The 15,107-nt window shown below is 42.2% G+C and overlaps 1 protein-coding gene across 1 annotated transcript in view; it reads right to left on the bottom strand.

The window, feature by feature from the left end:
- Positions 1 to 15,107, bottom strand: part of SLC6A2 (solute carrier family 6 member 2) — a 444,356-nt gene that overhangs the window by 165,776 nt on the left and 263,473 nt on the right. The window contains exon 7 of the mRNA XM_068261624.1: positions 12,224 to 12,348. Within this exon, the coding sequence (XP_068117725.1) occupies positions 12,224 to 12,348 (125 nt within the window). The remainder of the gene's footprint in view (positions 1 to 12,223; positions 12,349 to 15,107) is intronic.

Raw genomic sequence — 15,107 nt, 5'->3', positions numbered from 1 at the left:
AAGGTGTGTGGGCATTTCAGGCGGTCTCACACGGCCATGGCACGCTTTGCCGATATTCAGCAGAGAAACAAATTGCCGGTGATTTGCGATAGCCCGACTCGCTGGAATGCAACGCTCCTGATGTTCAACCGCCTGCTACAACAGGAGAAAGCCGTCAAACAGTATCTCTACAACTACAGTCAAAGGACCTGCTCTGGGGAGATGGGGATGTTCTAGGGATGAGCGTAATGACCTAATTACGAATTTCCGAAATTTCGCGAAATTACTACAATTACGATTTTAGCAGTAATCGAAATTTCGTAATTTTCGCAAATTACGCAAATTTTCATAATTACGAAATTTAGTATTTTAAAGTTTGCAAAGGTTTCTATCCCTCTAGATGCCTAAAATGAATAACTAACCAATCCTCCTCCTCCTTCTCCTCCTCTCTCTCTCTCTCTCTCTCTCATTTGTAGTATTTCAAAACCATACTCACATTCATGACATGTCCAGGAATCAAACCCAGGCCAACCACATGGAAGACAGCTATGCTCACCACCATACCACCAAACACACACTAAATAGACTGCTAACCTAAATCTTACTTGTAGACAGTCATATGAGACACATGCTGGGTGCAGGGCTTTGTGATTGGACCATGCGATAGAGTGAGGTGCAAAAATGAAATCATGCCTAGCAGAGGATGGTTTCACAGTGCTAAACGCTAGGCTGGCTGTGGTGCAATTGGTTAGTGTGTCTGGCTGGTAACAGCAAGGTTACAGGTTCAATTCCATCCAGGCATGTCTTTTCCTTTTGCGTTCAACAGTTGTCCAAACAGAGCCAACAGAGCCCCAGATAGCCATGTAGAGTTAGGTCACAGCTAGCCTGGCTGTGGTGCAATTGGTTAGTGTGTCTGGCTGGTAACAGCAAGGTTACAGGTTCGATTCCATCCAGGCATGTCTTTTCCTTTTGCGTTCAACAGTTGTCCAAACAGAGCCAACAGAGCCCCAGATAGCCATGTAGAGTTAGGTCACAGCTAGCCTGGCTGTGGTGCAATTGGTTAGTGTGTCTGGCTGGTAACAGCAAGGTTACAGGTTCGATTCCATCCAGGCATGTCTTTTCCTTTTGCGTTCAACAGTTGTCCAAACAGAGCCAACAGAGCCCCAGATAGCCATGTAGAGTTAGGTCGCAGCTAGCCTGGCTGTGGTGCAATTGGTTAGTGTGTCTGGCTGGTAACAGCAAGGTTACAGGTTTGATTCCATCCAGGCATGTCTTTTCCTTTTGCGTGCGCGCGCTGCGCCATTGAACCCCATGGGGTATTTTGCGTGCGTAAAACTTTACGCATGCAAAACTTTGTGCTCGGTGTTTGGACAACTGTTGAACTCAAAAGGAAAAGACATGCCTGGATGGAATCGAACCTGTAACCTTGCTGTTACCAGCCAGACACACTAACCAATTGCACCACAGCCAGGCTAGCTGTGACCTAACTCTACATGGCTATCTGGGGCTCTGTTGGCTCTGTTTGGACAACTGTTGAACGCAAAAGGAAAAGACATGCCTGGATGGAATCGAACCTGTAACCTTGCTGTTACCAGCCAGACGCACTAACCAATTGCACCACAGTCAGCCTAGCATTTAGCATTGTGAAACCATCCTCTGCTAGGCATGATTTCATTTTTGCACCTCACTCTATCGCATGGTCCATGGTCCAATCACAAAGCCCTGCACCCAGCATGTGTCTTATATGACTGTCTACAAGTAAGATTTAGGTTAGCAGTCTATTTAGTGTGTGTTTGGTGGTATGGTGGTGAGCATAGCTGTCTTCCATGTGGTTGGCCTGGGTTTGATCCCTGGACATGTCATGAATATGAGTATGGTTTTGAAATACTACAGATCTCTGGAGAGAGAGAGAGAGAGAGAGAGAGAGAGAGAGAGAGAGAGAGAGAGAGAGAGAGAGAGAGAGAGAGAGAGAGAGAGAGAGAGAGAGAGAGAGAGAGAGAGAGAGAGAGAGAGAGAGAGAGAGAGAGAGGACTGGCTGTGCTATTCATTTTAGGCATCTAGAGGGATAGAAACCCTTACAAACCTGAAAAAGTAAAATTTCGGTTGGAGACACGAAATTCGTCATTACGGGAGTGTAATTTCGATTACGAAATTGTAAATTACGATTTGAAAATTAATTACGAAATTACGAATTTGGGTCGTAATGTTAAATTTCGCATTCGTAATAAAAGCAGTTCGAAATTTCGAAAATTTCGGCTCATCTCTAGGATGTTCTGGCCGAAGTACTGGACACTCATGGGAAATGCCTGCAGGCTCGTGCGGCAGTTTGAGGAGGTGACAAACATGGTGAGTCGCAGTGAAGGCGCCATCAGTGACTTGATCCCGTATGCCTTCTTCCTGGAGCGTGCCATGCGTAGAGTGGTGGATCAAGCTGTGGATGAGCGTGAACAGGAACAGTTACAGGAGGAAGAGTTGTGGGATAATTCTCATCAGAACCAGATGTTTCCTCAACACCTGCGGCAGCACAGAGGGGGGAGGAGGAAGAGTTGGGTGAGGAAGAGGAGTCAGATGATGAGGAAGGTGTTTTTTTGGAGGAGTAGGAGGAGGCCGAAGAACAACCGCAGAAGTTGTCGCAGGGGGGCTTGTGCTGCTCAACGCTCCCGTGATATTGTTCGTGGCTGGGGGGAGGAGAAGAACTTAGATGACATCACTGAGGAAGATCAAGAGGGCTGGATAGTACGTCTGAATCCAACTTTGTGCAGATGGCATCTTTCATGCTGTCCAGCCTGTTGAAGGACCCCCGTATAAAAAACTCAAGGGGAATGAGCTGTACTAGGTTGCCACGCTACTAGACCCTCGGTATAGGCACAAAGTGGCGGAGATGTTTCCAAATCAACAGAAGGCAGAAAGGATGCAGCACTTGCAGAACAAGCTGACAACTATTCTTTACAGTGCATTTAAGGGTGATGTCACAGCATAACGGAATAAAGGTGCCACTGCCAGTAATCCTCCTCCTCCCATGTCCATGCAGGCAAGGACAGGACGCTCTAGCGATCTCATGGTGATGTTGGACATGCGGATATTCTTTAGTCCAGCGTCTCGCCTTAGCCCTTCCGGATCCACTCTCCACCAATGCCTGAACCGACAGGTAGCCGACCAACTGGCCTTAAGTGTGGATGTGGAGCAGCGATGAACCCCTGGACTACTGGGTGCGCAGGCTTGACCTGTGACCAGAGCTGTCGCAATTTGCCATCCAACTTCTGTCTTGCCCTGCCTCAAGTGTCCTTTCAGAAATGACCTTTAGCGCAGCTGGAGGCATTGTCACTGAGAAGAGTAGTCGCGTAGGTCACAAAAGTGTTCAGTACCTCACCTTTATCAAAATGAACGAGGCATGGATCCCAGAGGGCTACTGCCCGCCCAAAGACTAAGTCAGTCCCCACACACAGCATCTCTGCTTGCATGCCGTGTGGCTGCCTCTGCCTGCCCCATGACTAAGTCGCTCCTCACACAGCATCTCTGCCTGGAGGCCGCTTGACTGCCTTCTCCGCCACCACCAACAGGGTCCAGGATCCAGGCGGATTCCTGAATTTTTAAGGTAGCAGCGGCTACTATATTAATTTTCTGGTGCGGGTACATGTCTGCCTAATTTTTCTGGCTGCACTGCAGCTGCAACAACAAAACAAAATGCATGTACATGTGTCAATTCTTCTTTGTGATCGTTACCTTGCCGCGGTGAGGGGGCTTGCGTATCACAATGAAGCAATGACCGACGACTATATGAGTGTCTTGGGGGGGGGGGGGCACACCCAAGATAATAAGGTCATTGCTTCATTGTGGACAGACCAAATTCGATCAGCTGGACAGTCACTGTTCTGTTATTGAGCTACCTCAGCCCGGCGACCATATGGGCTGCAAAGCCGCCATCACCTGCACTCTCGTTATGGTGCACACCAGTCCAGCACGGCCGCCACTACACAAACAGCTATGTGCGGTGCGTTACACAGTGAGTTTGGTCTGTCAGTGTGAAGCAGTACACTACACTACCTGATTGATGTATACACATGCAAGATGTTTTAAAGCTCTTTAGGCCTCCAATTTAGCATGCAATTTGATTTCTGCCCTTAAAACGCTGCTGTGCGTCAAATCCAGATTTTTTCCGGGGACTTTTGGCGTGTATCCCACTCCTCCTTGCAAAAACTCAGATGTTAGACTCCTTGAAACATCTTTTCCATCACTTTTGTGGCCAGCATAAATGTTTCTAGTTTTCAAAGTTCGCCTCCCCATTGACGTCTATTGCGGTTCGAAAAGTTCACACGAACCAAACTTTTTGTGGAGATTCGCGTTCGTGGTTCGCGAACCTAAAATCGGAGGGCAATATAAAGCTTGGCAGATGAGCTTTTTGTCCCTGGGGTTGTACAAGGGACTAGGTGACATGATCTGCGCATGGAGGAAAAAAGTTTTAGACTTTTATTTAGGAAAGGGTTCTTTACAGTAAGAGTGGTTAAAATGTGGAAAGTATTACCACAGAAAGTGGTAATGGCAAATTTAACCATTTCAGCCCATGGGATCACCATTTGGACAAGAGGAATTTTCACATTTCAGCGCTCCTACCAATCATTCCTCAATAACTTTGTCGCTACTTATCACAACAAAATGATCTACATCTTGTTTTTTTCTGGCATCGATTAAGCTTTCTTTGGGTGGCACATTATGCTAAGAATTATTTTAGTCTAAATTTTTCATTTCATTTTTTCAGTTTTACATCTATCCTATTAACAAGCCCATAATTAAAAATGATATACCCTCTTGCCATTCATATAAAAAAAAAATTCTGTCTCTAATGCCTGTAGGTGTAATTTTACTATTTGGCCACAAGATGTCCTCACGCAGGACTTCCTATAAGCGTACAGTAAGTAACGCTACATACGAAGCAATGTGTTACTATGTAACTAAGGAAGTGACGCAGGCATCCATTGATGCCGGCAATCACGGTGGCCTGGAGGGGGGATGAATGAATGGGAGCAAAGTTCCCATACATTAATCTAACGATAGGCGGCAGGAAGCGGTGGAAACTAGTGAGGCAGCGCGGCGGTTGTATTTAAGAATAATCACTGTTTGTTTTATCAAAAACAGTGATTATTCTTGGCGGACAAGAACTAAATGGCTCTGGGGACTTTTGTCCCCTGCAGCCAATCCCCCCCCTGTTGCCGGCAACATCGCGATTGCGGGCTTCTGCCTGCACGTTTGCGCGCACAGCCCTCCAAACTGCAGGGACATGATTAGAGCTTTCCTGCGGCTGTAGCAGCTGCCACTGCGGATGTGAGGCTCACGTCCCAGCGGCAGTTATGGTTAATATGTGTTCAAGGGGGTTATAGATGCATTCCATGGGATGAAAGACATCCATGGTTTTAATTAATTCCTGGGGTTGTTAAACCAGGGATTTTTTTTTTGCTTGTTATGTGGAGTCAGGGAGGACTTTTTTCCCTTTTCGTTCTATTTGGACCATGCCTTGTAACAGTTCTTCACCTTCCTCTGGAACAACAGGGATATGTGTTGAACTCTATGGATGTACATCTTTCTTCCAACCTAAATACAGTAACTATGTAAATATGTAACTATATATGCATGTATATATATATATATATATATATATATATATATATATATATATATAATGTAATAATTTGGTGAAAATATTTTTTTGCATGAATGCCCATAAGTTTTCACGTACATACTTTTTTTTCTGGTTAAGCTTGATGGATGGATGTCTCGTTTTCAACCAAACTAGCATGTGACTCTGGGCCGTCTGCACTAAGCTGTGTTTAGAAGAATAATGTGCATAAAAACTTAGTTTGATGGGAAGAGCAGAATGTAATAGATCACATGCAATGCATTACGCTCTACTCATTGTGCGTAACACTTTATGCACATTATTCTGCTTAACGCAGTTTGGTGCTTACAACCGATATACTATGCAAAAATACATTAGTGTATACCTTGAATGTAATTTTCTGAGAAAATATGATACTTTGCAAATTCAAGATTACTTGCAAATTTGTAATTAAGATATTATCTACAAATAAACAAATGAAACTCATTAAGGAAAGTATCCATTATGATGATCTCCACTATATTTTGTTAATCACCCACAATTTGAAGTATTCCTCTTTTTGATTAAATGCAAATATGAATATGGACAGACTAATTTTCTGTTTAGTACAGAGACTTGATAGAGAACCATTTACTTGTTTTATATACTTTCCTGCAAGCCGCTGGTTTAGTGAAGTTAGGGAAAGAGCTGCAGTGTTGTCATCAGAGGACAGGCATCTCTGCCATTCCTTGTTCAGGGTGTCACTACTAGCTGACTTTGCTTACACAACCTCTGTTACTTTTCTCTCAGCTAACATAAAGCCTCCAGTCTGATTCTGCTAAATCCTTCAAACTTGATGTCAGTCAGAGCAATTGTTGGATTATTACCTCATGTCTCAACTTATACCAGAAGAAGGAGAAGCAATGAACTGCAGCAGTGGAAAAACTCAGTTACACACAGTTCTTCTTTTCTCTCAGGAGGAGATTGGGTTGAGCAGTGGACCTGTTCCACTTTACATGGAATAAAGTGGAACAGGTCCTTGCAGTAACCCTCTGCTGACCATTTCTCATTTTGAGTAAGATTAATTTACTACTGCCCTTTGTCTTCTGTCCCTTGGTCAGTGCTCTATCTGTGTACACACATTGACCTCTAGATCCGCGTACATGCATAAAATGGAGGAGAAATTTACAGTGGTGGAAAGAGCCACTAGCAGCATATTAGTAAAATGGCACTTTTAAATGGTGGAAAATATTTTTTCAAAAAGACCTTATAGTTTTTGAGAAAATTGATTTTAAAATTTCAAAGCAGAAAAGTTACATTTAAATGTGGTAAATGACAGTTAGTTATTGAAGCAAAACCCGCCAACTTTAGAGGTTAATAGCAAAGCCTTCTTACATCCTAGAAACACCAAATTTCAGGACATGTTAAAAAGATAGTGGGAAAAAATAATATTTTCCTATTTTTTAAAACTTTTTTCTATGTTTAGATGGTGGGAAATTACGTGCCCCCCACCCCACACAGCATATTTAACCCCTTGTTCCCCATGCAGGCTGGGATAGCCAAAACGCGGAGCCCCGGCCAACTGGGGCTTCGCACCCTGAACTATACCAGTACACATGGTCCATGGCATGGGGGGCTCCAGGGGAGAGGGGCGGCCAAGCCTTCTCCACCTCCGGTGCCCCAGGAGGAGGTGGGGGCGACAACTCCTTGGGGGGGTTCATAGTGGCATCTGGTAGTCTCCTTTAAGAAGAGGACACCCAGATGCCCCCCCCCCCCCAAGAAGAAATGAGTATAGGGGTACAAAGTACCCCTTACCCATTTCCGTAAAGGGTCAAGTGAAATAAAAACACAACGACACGTGTCAACGTCCTTCAATATTCTAAATTAACCAGAAATACTTACCTGTACCTTTAAAAAAAATTTCCCATGCCAATATCCTCAGAAAAGGTCCCACGCCAATATCCTCTCAGCTTGTGATCTTCTTAAGTTGATTGAAGATCTCTCGGCTGCCACCACACATGCCGATCCCTGCCCCAGCTCTCAGCTATACTGTATAGCTGAGAGCACATGCGCCTATGTGGACACCATACCGCCGGCTCCCGCTTTCCTCCCTTCCTCCCACATCTGTCACCCACACCCATGCTGGCACCCAGTGCACCCATGGGTGCACTGGGTGCCAGCATGGGTGAGGGTGACAGGCGTGGAAGGCAGGGAGGACAGCGAGAGCTGGCGGCAAAGCATCCACATAGGACGTGCTCTCAGCTATACTTAGTATAGCTGAGAGCAAAGCATCTTTGAATTTCCCTCCAAGGCTCCCCATTGGTTCCTTATCGACCAATGGGGATCAGGACGCTTTGCCGCCAGCTCCCGCTCTCCTCCGTGCCTCCCACACCTGTCACCCACAATGGCTAGCACCCAGCGCGAATTAGCAAAGTGGTAGACGTTTAAAGCATACCTCCAGCCATTCTTCTTGTTGCACATACCATACAAAATCATGCAGAAAATAGCTCAAACCACGCTGGTTCTTTTTTTCTTTTTGTCCTTATTACTACTAGTGATGATTGTAATAAGCTAATTACAATTATGTAAAATTTTGCATAAGTTATTTCAATTACACCTTTATGTAATTATGATTTGTAAATTCAATTGATTGCATATAATCATTTGTAATTTTGCATGGATTTTCGCATAATTTTGTGCCAACTTTAGAGGTGAATAGTATGCTATTGTCACTAAAATTGCTACATATGTTAATGAGAATAATGGGTACAAGTCAAAAAAAGAATTTTTTTAAAAAGACCTTGTAGTTTTTGAGAAAATCGATTTTAAAAATGCAAAGAAAATGTTTTTTAAACTCAGAAAAATGACAGTTTAAAAAAAATTTCCTTTGCATTTTTAAAATTGATTTTCTCAAAAACTACAAGGTCTTTTTTGCCTTATTCCCACTATTCTCCTTAACATATGTAGCAATTTTGGTGGCAATAGCCAAATATGGGAGCTTTGCTATTAACTGCTAAAGTTGGCACAAAATTATGCGAAATTACGCAAAAATTACGCAAAATTATGAATGATTACAGACAAAAGTAATTACACGTTTTCCCAAAATTTTGCATTATGATTTTGCACCATAATTGCAAATTTCCATGCAAAATTATGTCTATGCAACATTTGTGCTCATAATTAACTACTTCATATTAGCATCTGGAACTTCAATTTAGAGGATAAGCTTTAAGTGGACCTAAACCCAGGACTTCTTCTTCTGCTTCTTCTGCTCTAAAAGATAAGCAATAGCATAATATCCTTTAAAGAAACACATTTCTTTAAACAGCAGCATCTCTGTAGAGAAATGTAACTAGTAACATTTACTTCCTGGTTTCATGAAAGCACATATAGGGTTAACTCTCCAGTGTTTACATATAGCCTGTCAAGGCACAGACCAGACAGAGGTATCAGCTCAAATTACAGTGATTTATTACTAGCTGATAAGGGAGAATTAGACAGCCTGTTATCTCTAAATACAAACTGGGTAGGTTTTTCTGTATTTCCCTTCACTCCTGTAGAAAAGTTTTGGTCCTCTTTAAATGTTAAGACTCACACACACATTTTTATTGGCCACATACATGCATTTACATCTCTGTACATCTGTCCTGGAAGAGGGACCAAAATAGTGGCAAATACATGACAAAGTATATGGTTCAAAGAGGCAGTGTCCATCTCAATAAGGAAAAGCTGTGTCTTACAAAAATGTTAAAGGGATCCTACAATAATAACAATATTTGGCAGTGGGCAAACTCAAAACAATACTGTTGTCCTGGCAATTCTAACAGACAGTAAGTGTTACTTTTACAACACACAAAAAAAAAGTGTTAATGAAGAACATACTTTTTAGAACAAAACACAGAAGGCCATATGCAATTGCCTTTTCTCTTGAGTTTTCTTTACGGAGATATAACCTTAGTTAATAGGATATGGCCCAGAGTGTTTGAACACTGTGATTCACAAGGCTGGCATACACAGGAACTCTGGCAGTCCTGGCAGACACGGTGAGCTCATCCTTCCCTTCCTTATTATTATTATTATTATTATAATTATTTAGTATTTATATAGCGCCGACATATTACGCAGCGCTGTACAGTATATATATATATATATATATATATATATATATATCTTGTCACTACCTGTCCCTCAAAGGAGCTCACAATCTAATCCCTACCATTGCTATATGTCTATATTATGTAGTGTAAGTACTGTAGTCTAGGGCCAATTTTAGAGGGAGCCAATTAACTTATCTGTATGTTTTTGGATTGTGGGAGGAAAACGGAGTGCCCGGAAGAAACCCACGCAGACACGGAGAGAACATACAAACTCTTTGCAGATAGTGCCCTGGCTGGGATTCGAACCAGGGACCCAGCGCTGCAAGGCGAGAGAGCTAACCACTACGCCACCGTGCTCCATGGCTTTAAAGTGCATACAAGATAAACTTTTACTCATTGCATTAATGTGTTCCTTTCATATAATTTATAGGGCATTCCTCAAGCCAAATACTTTTTTTTTATTTTAATACTCTTATTCCCTATAAACTAAACAAACCGTGCCCACAGCTTCTCCAAAGAGCCTTGGCACGCTAAGCCTTAGTAGCAAGGGCTTATGGGAGCTCAGTCTGGGCTGGAGGAGGTGGAGGTTACTAGCCAGAGATTTCAGAGGCAGAGGGGAGGAGGGAGGAGGAGAGGGGAGTGAAGTTTTCACAGGCATAGGGCTGGAGATACAGATCAGCTTACCTGTGTGTAATGTGACAAACAGAACATGGCCGCTCTCTTTGTATCACAGGAATAAATACTGTATATTCCTGCGTATAAGACTACTTTTTAACCCTTGAAAATCTTCTGAAAAGTTGGGGGTCGTCTTATACGCCGGGTGTCATTGATGCCGGGTGATACGCCCTATCCTGTTACCGCCTCTCAGATCTCGCTGCTGAGGACTGAAGTGAAGCGGCGCAGGCACATGTGTGAGATCTGAGAGGCAGAGAAGGAGGCAAATAGGATACAAGGGCGGGGCCAGAAGTGTGAAAGAGGCGTGTTTTATGGGCACAGCGCAATCTATTCTTCCATACCACTCTGATAAACAGGTAGACAAGGAGAGCTGACCAGTCTACTTAAGGAGAGTTGACCAATGCAACAAGTCAATCGCCTGTATACTGTTATATGCTGGGTAACACATACAGTACAGCACTGGTATCTGTTCATACACAGCACCAGTATATGATTTTTTTATTTTAATTTGGTGTGCGTTGTAAGAAGGGTAGTCTTATACGGCGAGTATATCCCAAACTCTATATTTTAACCGGAAAAGCTGGGGGGGGGTCGTCTTATACGCCGGAATATACGGTAATCATAAACTGTTGAAGCTGTTTGCAGCTAGATTTGCTGTGTAAACTATCTAAACTTTAGACAAGATATATAGACAAGTTATGTGTTATAGTTAGTTTTTCATCTCGGATCCGCTTTAAGCCTGTTCCCAAAGATGCTCAGCTATCAGTGCTGAGGAATACAGATAGGGAGGACAGAAAAAGATTGCAGGACAGACCTTCTAAAAGAGATACAGTGCAGGAAGAGAAGAGAGAATGGGACTCAGAAAGCATCTTGCTAGTGGGGATAGAGACTAGCATTGTTAGTGTAGAGTGGCAGTACACAAGTAACTAGAACAGCAATAAAGCAGGCAGTACAACACAGAAGCTGGCAGGGAAGCAGCTGTTCCATAGCTACTTGTCTGTGCTTGTCCTCCTCCTCCTCCTAGAATATCCTGCTCAACTCTGCTCTCTACCCCTCCCTTTAATGTCAGAGTGGAGGGGTGAAGATGAGAGCAAACATGAGAGGCTTGAGTAAAAGGTGAATGGCGCTGTGCAGACAGCTAAGTATGGAACATCTGATCTGCGCAAGCTGCATCATTGCCCAGGAATATGTGAGGGAGAAGGCTGGTGTTGTACTCTATTTTCTGGTTGAACTCGATGGACGTATGTCTTTTTTCAACCCAATTTTCAACCCAAATAACGATGTAACTGTGCCCAAGCCCCCCTGCTGCCCAACTCCGGGGCATCTGTGGCATTCCCACAACTCCAGCTGTGGCTACATTATTGCCTGAAGAGGTCTTAATCAGCAATCCCAGTTGAGTTTAATCTAGCATATGATTTATGGTTTTTAAACTCTTGAGTTGAAAATAAGAACGTAAGTCTCGAGGAAAGTTCTGTTTATTCTTATTACTACACATATAATTATCTGACAAATGTTCACTTATAACTGAATTATTGCAAATTTCCTTCTGTTTTAAGAAGGCAATTACACCAAGCTTTGCTTTTTTAGTAGGAGGGCTTTTTGGTTATTTTTATCCCCCTATACATTCCTAGTAGTTTGGGTGACCCTGAGCTGCTTGGTTACTCTGTTATAATTATCTGACAAATTTGTATTTAATTCAGATTTGTTTTAAGCAGTTATCTGTTTTTCAAGTGACATGAAAATTCGTATAGAAACTGCTAACTTCTGAGTCTGTGGTAAGAGATATTATTTGTAGAACATAAAAATGTACAACTTGCACAAAACCGTGATGACTCTAAAAACTAATAGTTCATAAATGTGTACATTTCAAAAGAAAAAATACCTTCTGTTGCTACATCTTCTATTTTGACATTGTTCTTCTCAGCCATGTAACCAAGTATTGAGAAAATGGCAAATCCAGAAATGAAACTTGTGACACAGTTAACAGTACTTGTAAGCAAAGCATCCCTGAAAGAAAATAATAATAATAATAATAACATTTTATTGTGTTGGGAGGCGGGAGGATGGGGGGAGGCGGGAGGATTGGGGGGAGGCGGGAGGATAAAGTCTCAATACATAGACAAGATGAGGTAAAAAGACAGTGGGAACCTATCATTATGGAGGGTGGAGAGGGGGGTGGGGACAGTGTAAAGATTAAGGAGGTTGGTAAAAATTCAAGTAGCCCATTTCATGTAAACAAAATTGGTAAATGTGGTGGTAAAAATATAAAGTGCATGGTAACCAATGCTCGGAGCCTTGCAAATAAAATAGACGAACTAGAGTTCATTCTGAATGACAAAGGCTATGACATTGTGGGAATAACCGAGACATGGATGGATGAAAGCCATGACTGGATAGCTAATTTAAAAGGATACAATGTGTTTAGGAGGGATAGAACAGGGAAAAAAGGTGGAGGGGTTTGTCTCTTTGTTAAGAATTCTCTTACAGCTGTCCTCAACGATGAGATGGAGGAAGATTGCGAAGATGTGGAGTCCGTTTGGGTAAATATTCATGGTGGAAATAAAAGTTGCCAATTGCTTATTGGGGTATGCTACAGGCCACCTCTTATTAATGAAGCTGCAGAACTGCGATTACTACAGCAGATTGAAAAAGCTGCAGGTAAAAATGAGGTCATAATTATGGGCGACTTCAACTTTCCAGACATTGACTGGAGTATTGAGGCTACCCATTCTGGTAAAAGCAGCAGATTTCTGGCAGCACTACAGGACAATTACTTGACTCAAATGGTAACTGAACCAACTAGGGGGAATGCGTTACTGGATCTGATCATTTCTAATAGACCAGATAATGTATCAAATGTGCAGGTTCAAGAACATTTGGGAAATAGTGATCACAACATGATAACGTTTGAGCTGGTGACTGATAGGCCAAGGGGCAGCGGGACCACTAAAACTATGAACTTTAGAAAAGCAAAGTTCACTCAAATTAGGCAGGCACTAAGTTTGGTGAACTGGGATAATGTACTACAAGGGGAAGACACTGAAGGGAAATGGCAAGCTTTTAAACTTATACTCAATCAATACTGTAGTATGTATATCCCATATGGAAACAAAATGTCTAGGAATAAAAAAAGGCCTCTATGGATGAATAGAAAGGTTAAAGATAAAATGAAGAGGAAAAAGAATGCCTATAAGGTCTTAAAACAGGAGGGGACCGAGGCTGCACTAAGCAATTATGAGGAGTGCAATAAAAATTGTAAAAAAGAAATTAGGCAGGCAAAGATTGAAGCTGAAAAACAAATCGCTAAGGATATCAAATCTAACCCAAAAAAGTTTTACAAGTACATTAACTCTAAAAAAAGAAAGGTTGACTGTATAGGACTCCTAAAGGATGAGGATGGGAACTCAATGGTGGATGACCAAGGTAAGGCAGAGTTATTAAATGCTTTCTTTGCTTCTGTCTTCACAAAAGAAACAGCACTGTTGCAAACTACAGAGGCGGAAGAGTCTCAATCTTCTAACTGTAATATTAAATACTTAACGCAGGAAGAAGTGAAGGCAAGACTAAATAAATTAAAAATAGACAAGGCACCTGGCCCGGATGGCATGCATCCTCGGGTCCTAAGGGAATTAAGTTCAGTTATAGATAAACCCCTTTATCTTATCTTTTGTGACTCTCTTGCAACTGGCAGAGTCCCAGTGGATTGGCGTACAGCCCACGTTTTCCCATTATTTAAGAAGGGCAAAAAATCTGATCCAGGAAATTATAGACCTGTAAGTTTAACATCAGTTGTATGCAAACTATTTGAGGGGTTACTAAGAGATACTATACATGACTTCATAGTAGAAAATAATCTTATTTCTCAGCATCAACATGGGTTTACTAAAGACAGGTCCTGTTTGACTAACATGCTCAGCTTTTATGAGGTAGTGAATGCTAATATGGATATTGGGAATGCTGTAGATGTGATATACTTGGACTTTGCAAAGGCCTTCGACACTGTTCCCCACAAAAGTCTGGTGCAAAAGTTGAGAATGCAAGGACTGGGGAAGAGTCTGTGTTCATGGATAGGGAACTGGCTAATGGACAGAAAACAAAGAGTTGTGGTCAATGGATCATACTCAAAATGGGAGACTGTTAGCAGTGGGGTCCCACAGGGGTCTGTTCTGGGTCCAGTGCTCTTCAATTTATTTATTAATGACCTAGTAGATGCAGTAGTGAGCAATGTTGCTATTTTTGCAGATGATACAAAATTGTGCAGAATCATTAACTCTCAGGAAGATAGTGTCATATTGCAACAGGATCTGGATAGGATGGCTATATGGGCACATACATGGCAGATGAAATTCAATGTTGACAAATGTAAGGTCATGCATTTTGGACGTACGAATGGTCTAGCACCATACAAAATAAATGGGATACAGTTGGGGACATCAAACTTGGAGAAGGACTTAGGAGTACTCATTGACAACAAGTTAAATAATCGTACTCAATGCCAAGCAGCTGCAGCTAAAGCTAACAAAATTTTGGGATGCATTAAAAGGGAAATAAAAACTCGAGATGCTAGCATAATATTGCCCCTGTTTAACTCTCTAGTAAGGCCACATCTGGAATATGGAATTCAGTTCTGGGCACCACATTACAAAAAAGATATTGCAGTTTTAGAGCAGGTGCAGAGACGAGCAACAAAATTGATGCGTGGGATTGAAGGTCTCACTTATCAAGAAAGGTTAGATAAACTGGGTTTATTTAGTCTAGAGAAAAGA

The sequence above is a fragment of the Hyperolius riggenbachi genome, chromosome 11, assembly GCF_040937935.1.
Source record: "Hyperolius riggenbachi isolate aHypRig1 chromosome 11, aHypRig1.pri, whole genome shotgun sequence".
NCBI lineage: Eukaryota > Metazoa > Chordata > Amphibia > Anura > Hyperoliidae > Hyperolius > Hyperolius riggenbachi.
Note: the sequence above shows the minus strand (reverse complement) of the source record. Positions and strands in the feature narration are given on the sequence as shown.